This window comes from Peromyscus maniculatus, chromosome 10, assembly GCF_049852395.1.
Source record: "Peromyscus maniculatus bairdii isolate BWxNUB_F1_BW_parent chromosome 10, HU_Pman_BW_mat_3.1, whole genome shotgun sequence".
In the NCBI taxonomy this organism is placed as follows: Eukaryota; Metazoa; Chordata; class Mammalia; order Rodentia; family Cricetidae; genus Peromyscus; species Peromyscus maniculatus.
The window spans coordinates 49,424,859-49,440,743 of NC_134861.1; the positions used below are offsets into that span (position 1 = coordinate 49,424,859).

General features: G+C 48.2%; 1 protein-coding gene across 1 annotated transcript in view; it reads right to left on the bottom strand.

Annotated features, from left to right (window-relative positions):
* Positions 1–15,885, bottom strand: part of Sel1l3 (SEL1L family member 3) — a 113,647-nt gene that overhangs the window by 40,578 nt on the left and 57,184 nt on the right. Inside the window, exons 10-12 of the mRNA XM_006976085.3 lie at positions 12,705–12,916; positions 11,308–11,487; positions 2,303–2,422 (exon numbers count right to left, since the gene is read on the bottom strand). Coding sequence (XP_006976147.2) covers positions 2,303–2,422; positions 11,308–11,487; positions 12,705–12,916 — 512 coding nt within the window. The remainder of the gene's footprint in view (positions 1–2,302; positions 2,423–11,307; positions 11,488–12,704; positions 12,917–15,885) is intronic.

A 15,885-nucleotide genomic window follows, 5' to 3' on the forward strand; every position in this document is an offset into this window, starting at 1 on the left:
CAAGCTCGGTGGCGAGAACTCTTACCCACTGAGCAGACTCACCAGCTCCCTGGTCACTCTTCATTTTTTAAAAGGTTTATTTATTATTTTTATGGGTATGTGTGCGTACCCAAGAAAGTCTGGCGCACCACATGCATGCAGGAGCCCCTAGTGACCAGAAGAGGGCATCAGAGCCTCGGGAACTGGAATTACAGGCAGTGGCAAGCCACTACTGAGTCCTGGAAACTGAACCCGGGGTCTCGGCAAGAGAAGTGCTGCATGCCCTTAACTGCTTAGCTGTTGCTCCAGCATTCCCATGATCCCCGTCACTCCTGAATTCACAGCAGTTGTTATTACCTGCACGTGATCTCTATAAGAATGGGCCTACAAACACCTTGTCGTGGAAGGGGGCGGGGTTCAAGGGCCCCCTCTCTTCCCTACATTAACAGCTGATGAGGGATGGAGAGCTATTGTCTCCAGTGGTACCCACGCTCCTGTGAACAACCTTCATGAAATTCAGTGTTTCCCCTGCGCTCTCCTCCCTCCCTCCTCCCCTTCTCCTCTCTCTCTCTCTCTCTCTCTCTCTCTCTCTCTCTCTCTCTCTCTCACACACACACACACACACACACGTAGAAGGAGGCTAGCTGGGAAGAGGAAAGTGATTAGTGAGAGGCTGGAGAAATGAATAAAATGGAAATACATTATGTACATGTATGAAAATATCACAACGAAACCCACATTACATGATAATCAATATATGCTAATGATAACATATAACATGTTTTAGGTGGAGAATAAAGAATCCAACATTATTTGTAAACAGAGGCAGGGGGAGGAGCCTGAAGGTACATTTGCATAAATACAAGCTACAACACACATGTGTGTTCTTGCCTCCTGACAGCTCCTGGCCTTCATCTCACGATGGATCCAGTCACAGAGATAGCAGTGTGGACAGGAGGTCAGTGCCACTGAGAAATGTCCCAAGACAGACCTCCTTGCTGGTCGCTGACCAAACGGACAGGCAGTACCCCCTACAGGAGGGGGTGCTTGAGGAGCAAGGTGAGATTCTGCTGACCGGGTTCTGTGGTCACTAGGCAAGTTCCATCATGTTCCAGCCAGTTCTGGTTCTGGCCCAATACACAGACACACACACACATACATACACACACACACACACACACACACACACACACACACACACACACACACACACACACACTGCTTTACCTAGTTCTCTCAAAAGTTCCCAGAAGCTTGTGCATATAGATTTGCTGAGGGAAAGAAGTAAGTGTCCACTATTACAAGACTAATGTAATTAGTCACAGTAATGTAACTAATGTGAGCTCTGGAGCCCCCAAGGAGAGGCATTTCTAGAACTACACTACTCCCTGCTGGAGGACAGTAGGCCAGGGTTACAAACCCCAGAATGAGGACAGGGCCTCCTTTGTTAACCATTTGGCCCCGTGGGGGTCCCTGATAGTCTCCCCTTCTTTCTGACCCCACACCCATCCCTCCAAAGTCCAGCAAAGAAAGTATCAACTAAAGTTCCCGGACAATCTCGATGGAGCACCAGGAGACTTCTGCCCTGAGTGGGACAATTTGTCAGTGCCTCTGATGGGTGTCCCTTTTCTATCTCTGTTCTCATGCCGCTCAGGGGTGCCGGAGCCTCCTCCCTCAGACTGTGATGTTCCCTAGGAGCACTCATCAAATGCTAAAGCCGTCTTTTGGGACAAAGGCTTCTGGTGACGTTGGCCTCAGCAAGCTGCAGCCAAGGGCTTTTCATCCGCTGCAAATCAAACTCCTAAAACTCAAAGATGTAAGATGTTCAAGAGACAAGGTCAATCTTTCTGGCTCGACACTCTGTAAACGGTTATTGTCCTCCTGGCTGAACACACGGCCAGCCATCTAATTTTCCCCACACCCAAGGTGTTCCTTGTTTGCTATCTGATGCACGCACAAACAGAGTCTTTAAGGGTACGGGTATTGCGGTATCTTCTTTCTGACTGGGTGGGAGGACGAAACCCTAGCCTCCTGAACTTATGAATGACCATGTGATATGCTCAGGGACATGGACCCCTTATGAGGAGAAGTGTTGCCTACTAGGCTCAGATGTGCCATGACTGTGGCCCCGACAATGATGTTGGGAGTATATGGAGAAGCCTTATCCACCTGGGCTCCATGGCTGCAAGAAAGAGCTCCATGAGACATGAGTGCAAGCAGAAGATATGCTTTAAGCCCCTGGGGATGGGGAGGTTTTGTTACGGAAGCGAAACTTCATCTGAGATGACGGACAGACTCTTCTTGAAGATGGGCCTCTGCCTACCTGGGCTGCTGCGTTACCGCGGGTAGCTTCGTGCTTCAGCCACATAAAGACATCTCCATCTTCTTTGGTTTGGACTTTGAGTATTTCATCATCTTTGAGTCTAATAGTTTCAACATAAGCCTAAAAAGTAAGGAAAGGAAGAAAAAGGGGAGGAGGGGAAGAGAGGAGGTAAACACCCAAATGCCCTGAGCATGCATGGACATAATATTTTCAAACCAGCCATTGTTCAAGAGAAACCCATATGAATAATTTAAATCTTAGGCGTGACTACATGGTCAAGGGAGCGAATTATTTTTAAAACGCATGGACCACTTCCTGCATGATATTTGTTCCTATCAAAGTATTTGGGGAAACCAGGCTATTATTTTCCCACTCCCACTTGATTATTCAAGCTTGTTCGAAAGTCTGCCTGATGTCATGGTTCTCGGAACCAGCTCCCATTCCCGATAACACCAAAAAAAAAAAAAAAAAAAAAAAAAAGATATTTTCTAAGTATGACCTTAATCTTTACCGAAGCATCCTTATCTGACATAACTAAACATGTTTACTTCACAGCTTCAGTTATCTGCTGCTATACCCTCAAATTTAGAAATCTACCCTGAAAAGAAGCGCACACACTAAACTCTTAAGAATTTGAGGTGGGATGTTCCATATGCTCTGAAGATGAACCCAGAGGGCAAGTTCACATGGTAATTTGAATTTGCACACAGCCGGTCAGATATCTGACTTCTTTGAAGAAAGTCAGATCCACTGCAGTGTACACATTTTGGCCGTGTATTAGAAACCGACTCCCATTGTTTTGTGGGCTGCTGTAATGCATGATGGAGGCTGTGTAGCATGCCACCCATGCACCGCCATGCCACAGGCAGGTGTGAAAGATTGCAACAGCAGCCTCAGAGAATGAGGCGCCAGGCCTGATTTCCCTTCTGACTGCCTTTGTCTGTTAAGAAAATTATTCAGTCACAGATTCTGGTCTGTAGCTCTATTGCTTAAAATGCCTCTCTCAGCTGCCTCCTCTGCTGGGTCTGCGTGGGGCCCAGGGTCGCTTTCAGAGGCATTAGGGGACTGAGGAGTCAAGGCTCCTGCAAGGCTCAGGACCCAGCTCAATCCATTCCAGCCAAGTTCAACATGGAAGCAATAATGACGGCCTTGCACTGAAATCAACTATGGCGTCAGTGTGTCTAAAGTGTCTTCATGTATTCCTCACAACAAAGCCGTGACTCAAGCTCCCACCCCACCCCTCCTAAGGGGAGAACATGAACTCCAGCTCACACTGCTCGGCCCTGAAAGCCAGGCTAGCACAGAGCCTCCACCCTTGTGATGTCGCCCTCTAGCGGGAAGACCCTGAAGTCCCAATAAGAGAGAGTCAGTCTGGCCAAGCGAGGGACTCCATATTTCCAGGGCAGGGCTGGCAGCTGGCATCGCAAGGACACTTTCATTTTGGGTGAGGAGCCTGGGTTTGGGCAGATAAAGAATTCTCGGTTTTATGTTCACCTGGAGCATTCCACTGTGTTGATTCTTGGTTTTCTTTTTCTCCTTGTCACGAGACTTCAAAGAGAAAGACTAGACACATAGAGACAGTTCCGCCTGAGGGCCTCACGTTCTTGGGTCTCTGCATCTTTGGCACGGATGACATGCCAGGGACCCTCATGAGTAGCGTGACAGGCGCTGTCCCTCTCCTGACCCCAACAGACAACCATGCTTGGAAATCTGATGAGATTTCCACAAACTCCTGTCACACGCCCTCATGTCACACACATGGATGCCGAAGCCCACGGGAGTTAACTAAATTGCCCAAGATCATTGCATCAGTTTTTCAAATGTAGGAGTCAAATTCAGGCTGGCTCACGCTCATGCCTGGCCCCTCGTCTCCCTTGAAGGAGTGATGCATCTGGGAAGAAGCACATGGTGGACTGTTTTGATGTCCCCTGCCTCCCCTCCACCCCCCATACACAATGAACTCTCTCTGTGGGCGCTGTCAGCTGGGTCTTTCTGAGACCACATTTCTGTGTGTGGGGGTGGATGGAGGTGGGGGAGGGGAGGAACCCGAGCAACCCTGCACAGCTGTGAGAAAAGAGCACACTTGCTTCTGGCTCCATGGCCCTCGCAGGACCTGTGGGTGCTGCTGCTGAACTTCCCAGGAATGGAAAAGTATTCAGACCACACCCTTTCCTCTCTGACCCAGGGGATGTCAGTTCCGATCCACCACCAACTAAATGTGAGCCTTGGGCCGCTTACTTTATTTAGATGGTACTGCTTCTCTGCAACCAGAGAAAGTGGCATAATATAGTACCTCCCACCTCCAAAGCACTCAAGATGTGAGCCATTATTTTTTTTTTTTACAGTACAAAGAGGAACATCCAAGTTGAAATCTAGACTCTGCTATTCATTTTCTGGGTGACTTTAGGTGACTACTTTTATGAAATGGAAATAATATACTGATCCCACAGGTTTGCAGGCCTATATGTAATCTATGCATATCTATAATCTATATATAATTTATGCATATCTATAATCCCAGCACTGGGGAGATGGAGGCAGGAGGATCAGAAGTTCAAGGTCATCCTGCATAGTGAGTTTCATGCTAGCCTGGGCTACATGAGAAAGAAAAACAGAAGGAGGACAATAAATGTCAGACAATTTTTTGAGAGCTCATATCCTGTGCCAAGCTCTGTCCAGCACGTGGATGAACTGATGTGTGTTGTAACAACTGTGTGAGAGGTAGACAGTCATGGTACCCAGGTAAGAATGAGAAATGGAGGTAAGACCAACAGCACAAGGCTTCACCCCTAGTGTAGACAGACTGCGAGTGAGCCAGTCAAATCTGATCAGTCACACTGCATGCTGCACCCAGGCAGAAAAGGGATGCCTTTCCATGTTTTTGGGGTTCCCAAAGCAGCAGCTAGCACATCAGATGCCTATGCCTGGGCTTTCTGTGAAAGGAGGTGGTCTGCAAAAAACACCTAAAGACAGAATGACGTGAAGAGGGGCAGCTTAAAGCTGCTCATTCATTCAAATAGCATGTTGAGGCTAGGGATGGGATAGAATAGAGAGAAGCAGCCATGGTGGGGTGAGGCAGGTATGCAGAGCCAAGGATGCCATACTAGATATTCTGAGAAATCCCAAGGTTTCCGGGAGGTCCTTTAGCTGCTTTTTTCATAAATCAATGTCATCTGAATGAGTAGCCCAAAAGTTCAGATCTTATATCACAGGGTTAAAGCCTGCTGCCAAGTTCCAGGAGGACCAGTGCCTGGAAACTGCCACCCTCAGACCCCTGGACCAAGCGCCAGAGAAAGGCGCCACATTGTCCCGGAGAAGCTTCACCTTCCTTCCCGTTGCCCATGCAGGCTGCCAAGGGCGCTGTTCCTGTTAAAAGGCTGCTGTCACTGGTTTCAGGAAAGGCCAGAGAGGGGAGAGTGGGGGTGGGGAGGGGAGGGGGAGAGAGACAGAGAGAGAGAGAGGGAGAGAGAGAGAGAGAGACAGACAGACAGACACAGAAGAGAGGAAGGAAGGGAGGGAGGGAGGGAGGGAGGGAGGGAGGGAGGGAGGGAGGGAGGGAGGGAGGAAGAAAAAAGGGGGAGGAAGAAGAGAAAATGAGGCAGGGATGGAGAGAGAGGAAGAGCTGGAAAGAAAAGGAAAGAAAGGAAAGTGGGAGAGTGGATAAGAGAAAGGGAGAACAGAAGAAGGGGGAAAACAGAGAAAGGAAGAGGAGACAGGAGACAGGACGGGACAGCTGGCTGGGCTGCAGCTGGACATCATCTAGAAATGCAGCCTTCTGAGGATTTGTTTTGTGGGCTGCCGCCCAGGCAGCGCCAGAGAGCCAAGGAGAAGCTGGCGAGAGGCTGGGCCAGTGTCCTAGCCAAGGCTTACACCTGCTAACCATGGCTTGGTTCTAGCCAGTCGGACTGCTGGCTCCCAGTTTGATAGGGGTGGTCCTGAGCTGAAAGTTAATGTTCTTGTTTTAAAGTGGCCGTGGCGGTGGGGAGGTGTTGACTACTGCAGAAGAGAGAAGGGAAAGCAGGATTCCACAGATGCTCACAGCTGGATCTCTTCGGGGTTCCTGCCCTGGGAGCTCAGTCTGTCAAAGGCACCCACCCTACAGCCCTGAGGGGGCAATGACAGAGATGTGCCTGGGCGCTATGTGGGCGTCCAGCAAGGCCCCAGAGGAGGTTGCCGCTGAGCACGTGGTACAGTCAGAAGGTTCCCAAGGAAATTGTAGGGGACGAGAGAGCAAAGAGCCTGGACAGGGCCAGCACTGTGAACAGTGTGCTGTGGCCAAGATATGGTGATGCCAAAGTTAGCAGGCCAAGGCAGGGTAGCCAAGGGTAAGGGTGGGTAGAGGGAGGGAGTGCAGGCAAGGAATGCCCTTGTATGCCCTGGTGTGCCCTGTGATAGAGCTGGGTGCCTTGGGGTCAGTTCTTAACCCTGACTATACATTACAAGGATGAGAGGAGCTTCTAATATACATATGCACACACACACACACACACACACACACACACACACACACACACACACGTACATGCACACTCATATGTTGCTGGAGGGCTTCTCTCCAGGTTCCACCATGCCCCGCAGTCCCACAATCCACATATAAAATAATCACTCACACGTTTATATTATTTATAAACTGTATGGCCGTGGCAGGCTTCTTGCTAACTGTTCTTATATCTTAAATTAACCCATTTTTATAAATCTATACCTTGCCATGTGGCTGGTGGCTTACCGGCATCTTTACATGCTGCTTGTCCTGGTGGGGGCTGCAGTGTGTCTCCCTCCTTCTTCCTGTTTCCCCAATTCTCCTCTCTCTTTGTCCCACCTATACTTCCTGTCTGGTCACTGGCCATCAGTGTTTTATTTATATAGAATGATATATAAATAAACGATATAAAATAAACGATATATAAATAAAATGATATATAAATAAACGATAGCACTCATATACATTCATGTACACATAAATGCACACATACCACACCACATGCACACATGTGCATTGTGCATAAATGAACATACCCATGCAGATACAAATAAATACACACACACACACACACATACATGAATGCACGGACACACATACCTCAGTATCCCAGGAGGATTGGTTCCAGGATCCCTACAAACAATGAAATCCTTGATTCTTGTCTCTTATCTAATGTGATGTGGTAATTGGGAGCCCAGAGCATCAAGCATGCTTCAAATGCATTCAACCATGGTCTCACAGCCTCAGCCCCATGCTCTAAATCGTGGCTAAATTACTTATAATACTTAATATAACGTAAATGGCATACAGATGGCTATGATGCTGTGTTTCTTAGGAATACTGAAAAGAAGTCAATACACACAGGGACAGACATCTTGGTTTTTTGTTTTTGGAATATTTCCAATCTCTGCTTGGTTGCCTCTGAGTGTGTGGCCTCTCAGGCAGAGAGTAGAAAGCAATATACACACCTATATTACCTTCCGTCTAGGTGCGATCTTATACAGGGGTCCTGGGGGGTGGGATGTCAACATTAGAATTGGGGGAAACACAATTTTGCCCCTAAGAGAAGTTGTCGCAGCCGCTCAGGGGAGAGATAATCAAGGACCACATTGGGCAGTGGTGGCAGCGGTGGAGATGGGGGAGAGAGAAACTGGGGTGGTTATTAGGATGAGGGGCCACCCCCATTTCTTAGTGTAGCTGCTCTTGGTGTCATCTGGGGAGGTGTTAGCACTAGAGGAAGGGAGGTGTGGAAGGCCAGCTTCTTTTGTGTCGTAAGTGAAAGGAAAGAAAGATGTGAGGTGGAGATGAAGATTGAGTGCTATCAATATGCAAATGTGGCTGTGGCCGCGGATGGGACTGAAGCCCTCCACGCTCCTAGAAGCCACAGAGAAAAAGGAAAGCTGTGACCAACCTGAGAGAGAGACACAGAGAGAGACAGAGAGATAGAGACAGAGACAAACAGAGACAGAGACAGAGACAGACAGACAGAGACAGAGAGAGGGATGGAGGGAAACTTCTAAGGTCTGGGCTGAAGGAATGCAACTCATTTGCTATTTAAGCCACAGAACAGAGGGGAAGCTAGCTTGTCCCTTCCTGTTCCACCTGCAGCCAAGTCCCGCTCAGTCACACATGGGGAGCCGAGTGAGAATCCCGCTAAAGACGATGAAATGACGTGAGTCACAGAAGCAGAGAGAGACGCCCAGAGAAGGGAGAAGGGCGTTATTGACAGACCCTTCTCGGTTAATTAGAGGGCTGCCTTTCAAGAGCTCCTCGTTTGCTACATTATGCTGGAGGATTAATAGATACCTCAACAAAAGGACATTTAAATGAACGCATGACACCTGCTCCACTCCTCAAGAAGCCATTAATTATGGATTCTTAAGAAAATGAGCGATGACACAACGCCTCTAAGTGTATAATTCCTATCCACGATGCCTAATCACACGGCCTTTCAGTGGCGAGACACATCTTTTCTGTTCATCTCCTCCGGTTCTGACCAATTAAACATTCTCATTCCTAATCATAACATTTCACATGCCAAATCTTCAAAGGAAAAGGAGCTTGTCAGCCACGTACCGCTTCCCGCTGCTAATTGATGCTGAATTCGAATTCTGAAGTGTGTGATCTACACATGCAGGATGTTGCGAACATGTTTGGGCTTGGTGGAAAGGTAAAGGCAGACTTATTTTTGCAACTTGATTTTGGAAAAATGTTTTTTTCAGGGAAGTTTTTTTTTTTTTTAAACAAAAAGGTTGATTAATTAATTGCTGTCAAGCTGAGGTTAAATTTTGTAGATCACTTCTATACACAGAGGGAATAGTCAGCCTTAAGTGACAAGTCTTGTGTGGGTTTATTTGAAGAGAACCAATATTGTCTAAAGGAATTAGAATGTCTCTATAGAGACAGACTTCTGGTTTTTATGACTTCTGTCCTCCTCCTCCTCTTCTCCCCTCCCCTCTCTTCCTCCCTCTCTCCCCTCCCCTCTCTTCCTCCTCCCCCCTCCCCTCTCTTCCTCCTCCCCCCTCCCCTCTCTTCCTCCCCTCTTCCTCTTTTCTTCCCCCTCCCTTCTTGGGACAGAGTCTCACAAATCCCAGCCTGGTCTTGAACTTGCTATGTAGCCAAGGATGATCCTGAATTCCCGATCCTCCTGCCTCTCCTTGGTGCTGAGATTGCCAGCACATGCACTACACCTGGTTTCATGTGGGGCTGGGGATCGAACCTTGTGTGTGCTAGACAAGATGTGCCTACGTCCTGAGCTACATCCTGAGCCTACTCTGCCATGTTTCACATTCACTCAAGGCTTCTCTCGGAGCTGTCTATTTCACAACAGTAGAGTGGCCACTGGGGTTGGTGTCGTGTCCCCCCCCCTCCCCAGAAACCATCTATTTCCAAGTATCAAACACCACCTTTCTGCCCCGTGGGCTTCTGACTCGATCCAGTTTGGTTCCCAGTCAGTCGCTAAGATTCAACAAGTCTGACCTAGCCAGGCTTGTCCCTCAGACAGGCCTCGAGCCCAGCAGGCAGGAAAATCCAAGTTCAAGGCACAGATTCTGCCAGGGAGCCTCACGCTGTCTGTTGTAGCACGAATCCCAATTGGTCTTAATAAAAACCCGGAGCTGGATATCGGGGTGACTGCTGAAAGATCCGAGAGACAAAGGAACAAGCCGTAGCCCCCTCTCACCTCACCAACTCCTCAGCCGAAAAGGACTGAGCTCCTGCCTTCTCCTGTCTTATACTTTCTCCGCCCAGCCATATCACTTCCTGTCTCCACCTCCCTAGTGCTGGGATTAAAGGCAAGTCTGCCTCCCAAGTACTGGGAGCAAAGGCATGAGAGCCCAGGTGCTGGGATTAGAGGTGTGTGCCACCACCACTGCCTGGCCTCTACGGCTTACTAGTGGCTGGCTTTGCCCTCTGATCTTCAGGCAAGCTTTATTTGTTAGCGCATACACAAAATACCACCACAGCCTCTGACTGCACAGACCCAGATGCCCATTCGTTTCCCCATTTCCCTGGCAGAGATCAACAGGTGCAGAAACACCATCCAGTCAAAGCTTGAAATCCTCACCAGCTGGCCCTTTACAGAAACAAAAACAAAAAAAACAAAAACAAAAAAAACAAAAAAACAAAAAAAACAAAAAACACCTCAACCCCCACGGCAAACCAGCTGCATTTATCAACATGAACCATCTTACGTGCTTGTGTAACCCGGAAACCGACCAGCCCACTGTCTCCTCTCACATCTGTGGGTCCCTGCCATTAAGGAGGCTTTCCTGATGTTCTTACACAGACACCTTCAATGGCAGCCTTTTATCCTTACCCTCAAAAGAAGTCCGGAAGCACGCCATCAGTGAGTCTAATCTAACGCATTATGATGCTTTTTTTTTTGGCAGATGTGAGCCACTGATTTCTTTGTCCAGTGAGTCAGCAAGATTGGGACGCCTGCAAGAAGCTGGGACTGGTGCTAAGTCCCCCTTGTCTTTAATCATCAGCCACCTGGCAGCAATGAGGAGGTAGGTCCATGGAAAGGAGACCTTTCGTAAGCATCCGGCACTGGGAACCTGGCTGGAGATAAAGCTGGCTTCTGTGTGTGGTGAACCCTGCTTGTTTATCTCGTATAGAGAGGGGCGGGCGCTGGGAAATTGAAGCCTCTTCTCAATTTGATTCCTTCCTTCCTAACATCTCCAGACCTCACAATGCCACATGGACAAAATGATTATGTTTCTGGTATGTTTTCCCTTCTTTCCAGACCCAAATCTGCCCCGGGAGCCAATCTCCCCTTCACACACCAGTCTGTCCACTCACGGACAGCTCACAGATGCGGGCTCATGCCTTCGGTCAGCCTGGGAACCTGCACAAGAGCAGGAGATGGGCACTGAAGGCAAGGTAATAGAGCTCTGCTCTCCATCACACAGTGCACATCCTCGGAGAGCCAGCACAGGAACCAGAAGCAGATGCAGCCACCAGCGCCCACTGCTCAGGTCTGTGACAACCAGGCGGTAAGCGTCCCCACGCGTCTCTGTCCTACCTGGTCCCCCTGCAGGGTGTGCTGGTCAAGGGGTGTCTTCGTAGCAATGTTGCTGTAGTAGGCATAGGACAGTTCCCAGTCCAGCGGATAGCTGTCAACCCCCTGGTAGTGTTTGTACCCAAGATTCATCGACGACAACCTCTCACTGCCCTGGCCTCCAACCAGACTGTATAGCATGCCCTGTTAGGAAGAAATTGATAAGTGTTCACAAGACTGTAGATAAGGTAATAAAATCCCCTCTTTTAAGGCTGAAAGGTCATTTGCCCTGCTCCCTCTCTCTAATCTCAACCATCCTAGAAAGGTTAATGTTCCTAAAAACAAACAAACAGAAAACCACATACAAAGACAAGCAATCACACACAGAGATCAGAAATTAAAAGTCATTAGGGAACATGTAGTGTCTTCTTGTGATAGTGTTATCTGTCAACGTGCCTATGCTGGCAGGGACCCAGCATCATTTCTCAGGGAGTCTGGTAGGCTGTTTCCAATGAGGCCTGGAATTGGGAGGCTGGAGTAAAGCAGATGGTCCTCCCCAGGGAGGGGGAGCAGCATCCTACCCATTGAGAGCCAGAGAGAACCAAAGGCAGAGGAAGGAGGAATCCATCCCTTTCGCTTTCCCACTGCCTGCTTGAGCTGGGTCTAGGGGCTAGATTTTTCTACTACCAGATCCCCTGGTCATCAAGGCCCTTCTGGCTTTGACTAGAACCCCACCACCAGCAGCAGCTTTCCTGGCCTCTCACTTAACAGATGGCAGATCAGGGAACTTCTCAGACTCCATAATTGCCTGAGCTGATTCTTCAGAATCAGTCTCTTCCTATATATATAAAATCCCATTGGTTCTGTTTTTCTGGAGAACCCTGACTAATACGCTTAGGAAAATGTGACTCTAAAATGTTAGGCACGTTGCATAATCAATTTGGATTCAAGACCCAAAGTAAAACTGTCTACTGCGGCATTTATTTTGATAGTAGAAGGGGTAGATGTGGTGGCGACACTCTGCAGAGAGATCTGAAGGCTTTTCTGAGCTAAGAAGTAATGTGGGGTGACGGCATCCACGGGACGACCTCAACATGAGGTCCTCAACGTGAGGGCCATTGCATTTATCAGGGAAGTGGCCCCTGATTCTGAAGGATGGGATTCCAGCCAGCCCTGCTCAAACTGTCCCTGGGATGGTTTACCAAACATGAAAGCCATGTGCAGAAATTGAGAAGTGGCTTTTTCTCTTCCCTGAAAACAGGTTACTGTGTAGTTCCACAACCCAAGGACATTTTTTTCCCCTAGGTATAAAGGTTTTTAGGGGACTCCAAGGAGCTGCAACACGCCCAGTGCTGGCAGGGGCATCTCTCTGCACACATAACCCAGGTGACAGATGCTCCTGACCCCATGAAATACGCCACCTGCAGCTGATCCCGAGGTCCATTTAATCCAGTTTCATAGAAGACGGCGAGGTAGTAGGATGCTTTATGGTATCCACAGCAGCTGGAATCCATCAGAAAGGGGACGACAGAGCTAATTTGGTGAAGGCCATCAACGCCGGAGAGTCTCTTTACAGCCTTCTCAAATATCCTCCCACCGATTTCTAATACGGAGTCATTTTGGTTCCACGGCACTGTAAATAACACAATTCGCAGCACACAGAATTAATTACCACAGGGCTGATGTGGCTGGAGAAGGAAGGAAAGCCAATTAAATACCTCTGTTATTGACAAGGTGGGTCCTGCAGTACCTTGAAATATACCACCCTCTGGGGAAGTAAATTAAACCCTTTGGGGGAAGCTATGGTGTCACTCCGTAAAAAGCTTTTCCTCTGGCACTAAATGACAGCCTAGTATCCTGGGGGAAAGAATGTGCCTCACAGAGCTGAGAGGGTGCCTCAAGAGAGTAATTCACTCAGTGTAATTCACCGCCCAATCAGGGCTGCTGAAACTTCCAGAGAGACTCTCTTCTGAGACTCGGAAGAAGAATGTGTTTTATCCCAGAAATAGTTCCTTGGTACTGCTCCCAAAATCCGAGCAAGAGCATTTTATTTTGAGATGCTTCCTCATCATCTTTCGATCCCAGTTTTGCTTGTGGGTCTCTCGATATAATGAAAAGAATGAGTCAACTCTCAGGAAGGCTCACAAGACGCCTCGCACAGGGTCAAGCATCCTAGGGTCAAGCATCCTATGCAAACGAGGCCATTGAATCCCCACAAGCTTAGATGGTGGGTACTATTATTAGCCTCCTCCTTCTTCACAGCAGGGGATTAAGGCCTGAAGAAACAAAATAACTTGTCTACAGTTACAAAGGCTGGCCAAGGGCTGGGCCAACCTTTGAACCCTGCTAGACAGGCCACACAAGCCAGAGTTCACACTCACCCCCTGGTGGACAGGCAAGCAGTTGTATTCACCAGGGCCCTCCCAGCGGCGGTGGGGACCTGTCTGGTCTGCTTTCCTATGTCTGATGCTTTCTGTCATGAAACCTCTCATAAGTCTATATGCTGATCAACGCCCAAGCCAAGCGAGCAAGTGCGATGACTCCAGGATGTGATTGTGAGAATCTTCTAAAGTCTGTCTTTGCCATCTATCTCTTTTATTTATTAATGCAGCCCAGGAATGCTTCTAGGACAGACAACGTACTATTGTAGGTGCCAAGCTACAGAAGGTCATACAGGATGGAAAGATGTTATTTACAGGAAACACAGGCCCTAAGTTACATGCAAACAATGTCAGCTTGAATGTTAAATTAAATGTCAACCTTGACTAAAGTTTCACCTGCCTAAAAACTGCTATTTCCAACATCTTTTATTTTCTTCATTCTATTAAAAAAAAGTTATTCAAAAAATGTTCAGAAGGCAAAGGATAAATCACTCTTCTTAGCACACCAGAAAGGGATGAGCAGAGAAATTTTGCCCAGAATGAGAGGTGTGGATTAGGTTTACTGAAGAGCAATTCCCTTGCACTGGTTCACTGTAAAAACATGGGTCAGGGAGGCTGGTAAAGTACTTGCCACAAAACATGAATACCTGAGTTTGATCCCATGCAACCACATAGAAAGCAAGGTATAGAGGCATTTGCTTATAATTCCAGTGCTGGGTAGACAGGGCCAGGAGGTGGGAGGGCTTATTGGTCAGCTAGCCAAGTGGAATGGGTGAGCTTGAGGCCAGTGAGAGGACCATCTCAACACACACACGGGGCATGATGTCTGCGCAACAATCCCTGGGGTGCCCACTGGTCTCCACACACAGCATGCGCACAGCACGTGTACATCTTCACACAGGGTGCATAAGTATGTGTGCAGACAGACAGATAGACAGACAGACACAGACACACACACACACACACACACACACACACACACACACACACGCGCGCGCGCACACACACACGCACACGCACACCAAGATCAGAAAGATCCAGAGCTGGCATTAGGAAAGCTAATATATTTGTTTACAAGTCGCTGGTGGTCTCTGTGGGCCCCCCCAAAAGGCAGATGTGGTCTGCACCCAAAGACCCCTGAAAGGCGGCCAGCCTCCCAGCTCCAGCTGCACGTGCTTAGGCTCTCCAGACCCCACACTCCCAGAGCCACAGTAGCTGAGAAAGCCATCCTGGCACAGGAACAGCCGTACGCCTTTTCCATATTCTCTGTTTGTTTATTTGCTTGCTTGCTTTACTCCCGAAAGACATAACTATTTGTTATGTAAGAAACATAACTATTTGTTTTTCTAAGACAAATCAAACAATGCAAATGGCTTTAAAGGAAACAGAAGCCTCCACTCCCCCACTCTGTCTTTAGTGGAGATAAAAGCTGTTAAAAAGCTTGGTACCTATACGTGGAGACTTTTCCTTTACATGCACAGTAATTCATGTATGCATTTATTTACATATATATTTTTTTTCTTTTCCCCAAGAGGCATATCATGCCATTATAGATTCTGACTTCATTTTTTATGTTTTAAATTTCTATTAAATTTTACTTATTTGTGTGTGTGTGTGTGTGTGTGTGTGTGTGTGTGTGTGTGTGTGTGTGCATGTGGAGGTGCACACATGCCCCGGCATGAATGTGGAGGTGCACACATGCCCCAGCATGAATGTGGAGGTGCACACATGCCCCAGCATGAATGTGGAGGTGCACACATGCCCCGGCATGAATGTGGAGGTGCACACATGCCCCAGCATGAATGTGGAGGTCAGAGGACACCTTGCAGGGGTCACCTCACTCCTTCTCCTCCACTCTGTGGGCCCCAGGGATCAAACTCAGGCCTTGGGGCTCGGTGATAAGCCCCCCTAAGCCCTCTCACCAGCCCAACTTGCTCTTTTAAATTAACTCTGTATTATTAATAGCTCTCCACGGCCGTCAGAAGTTCATTCCGTTTAGCGCTCCAATAATGCAGAGGCAGAGTAGGGCAGGAGCTCTGTGGGTAAAGCGCATGCCATGCAAGTCTGAGGACCTGAATCCAGATCCACACCCACCCACATAAACAGCTACACATTGTGGCATATGTCTGTAATCCAGCCTTAGGGCGAGAGAGACAGGGACATCCCTGAAGCTCATTGGCCGGCCGCTAGCATAACCTAATCCATAAACGTTACGTTCAAT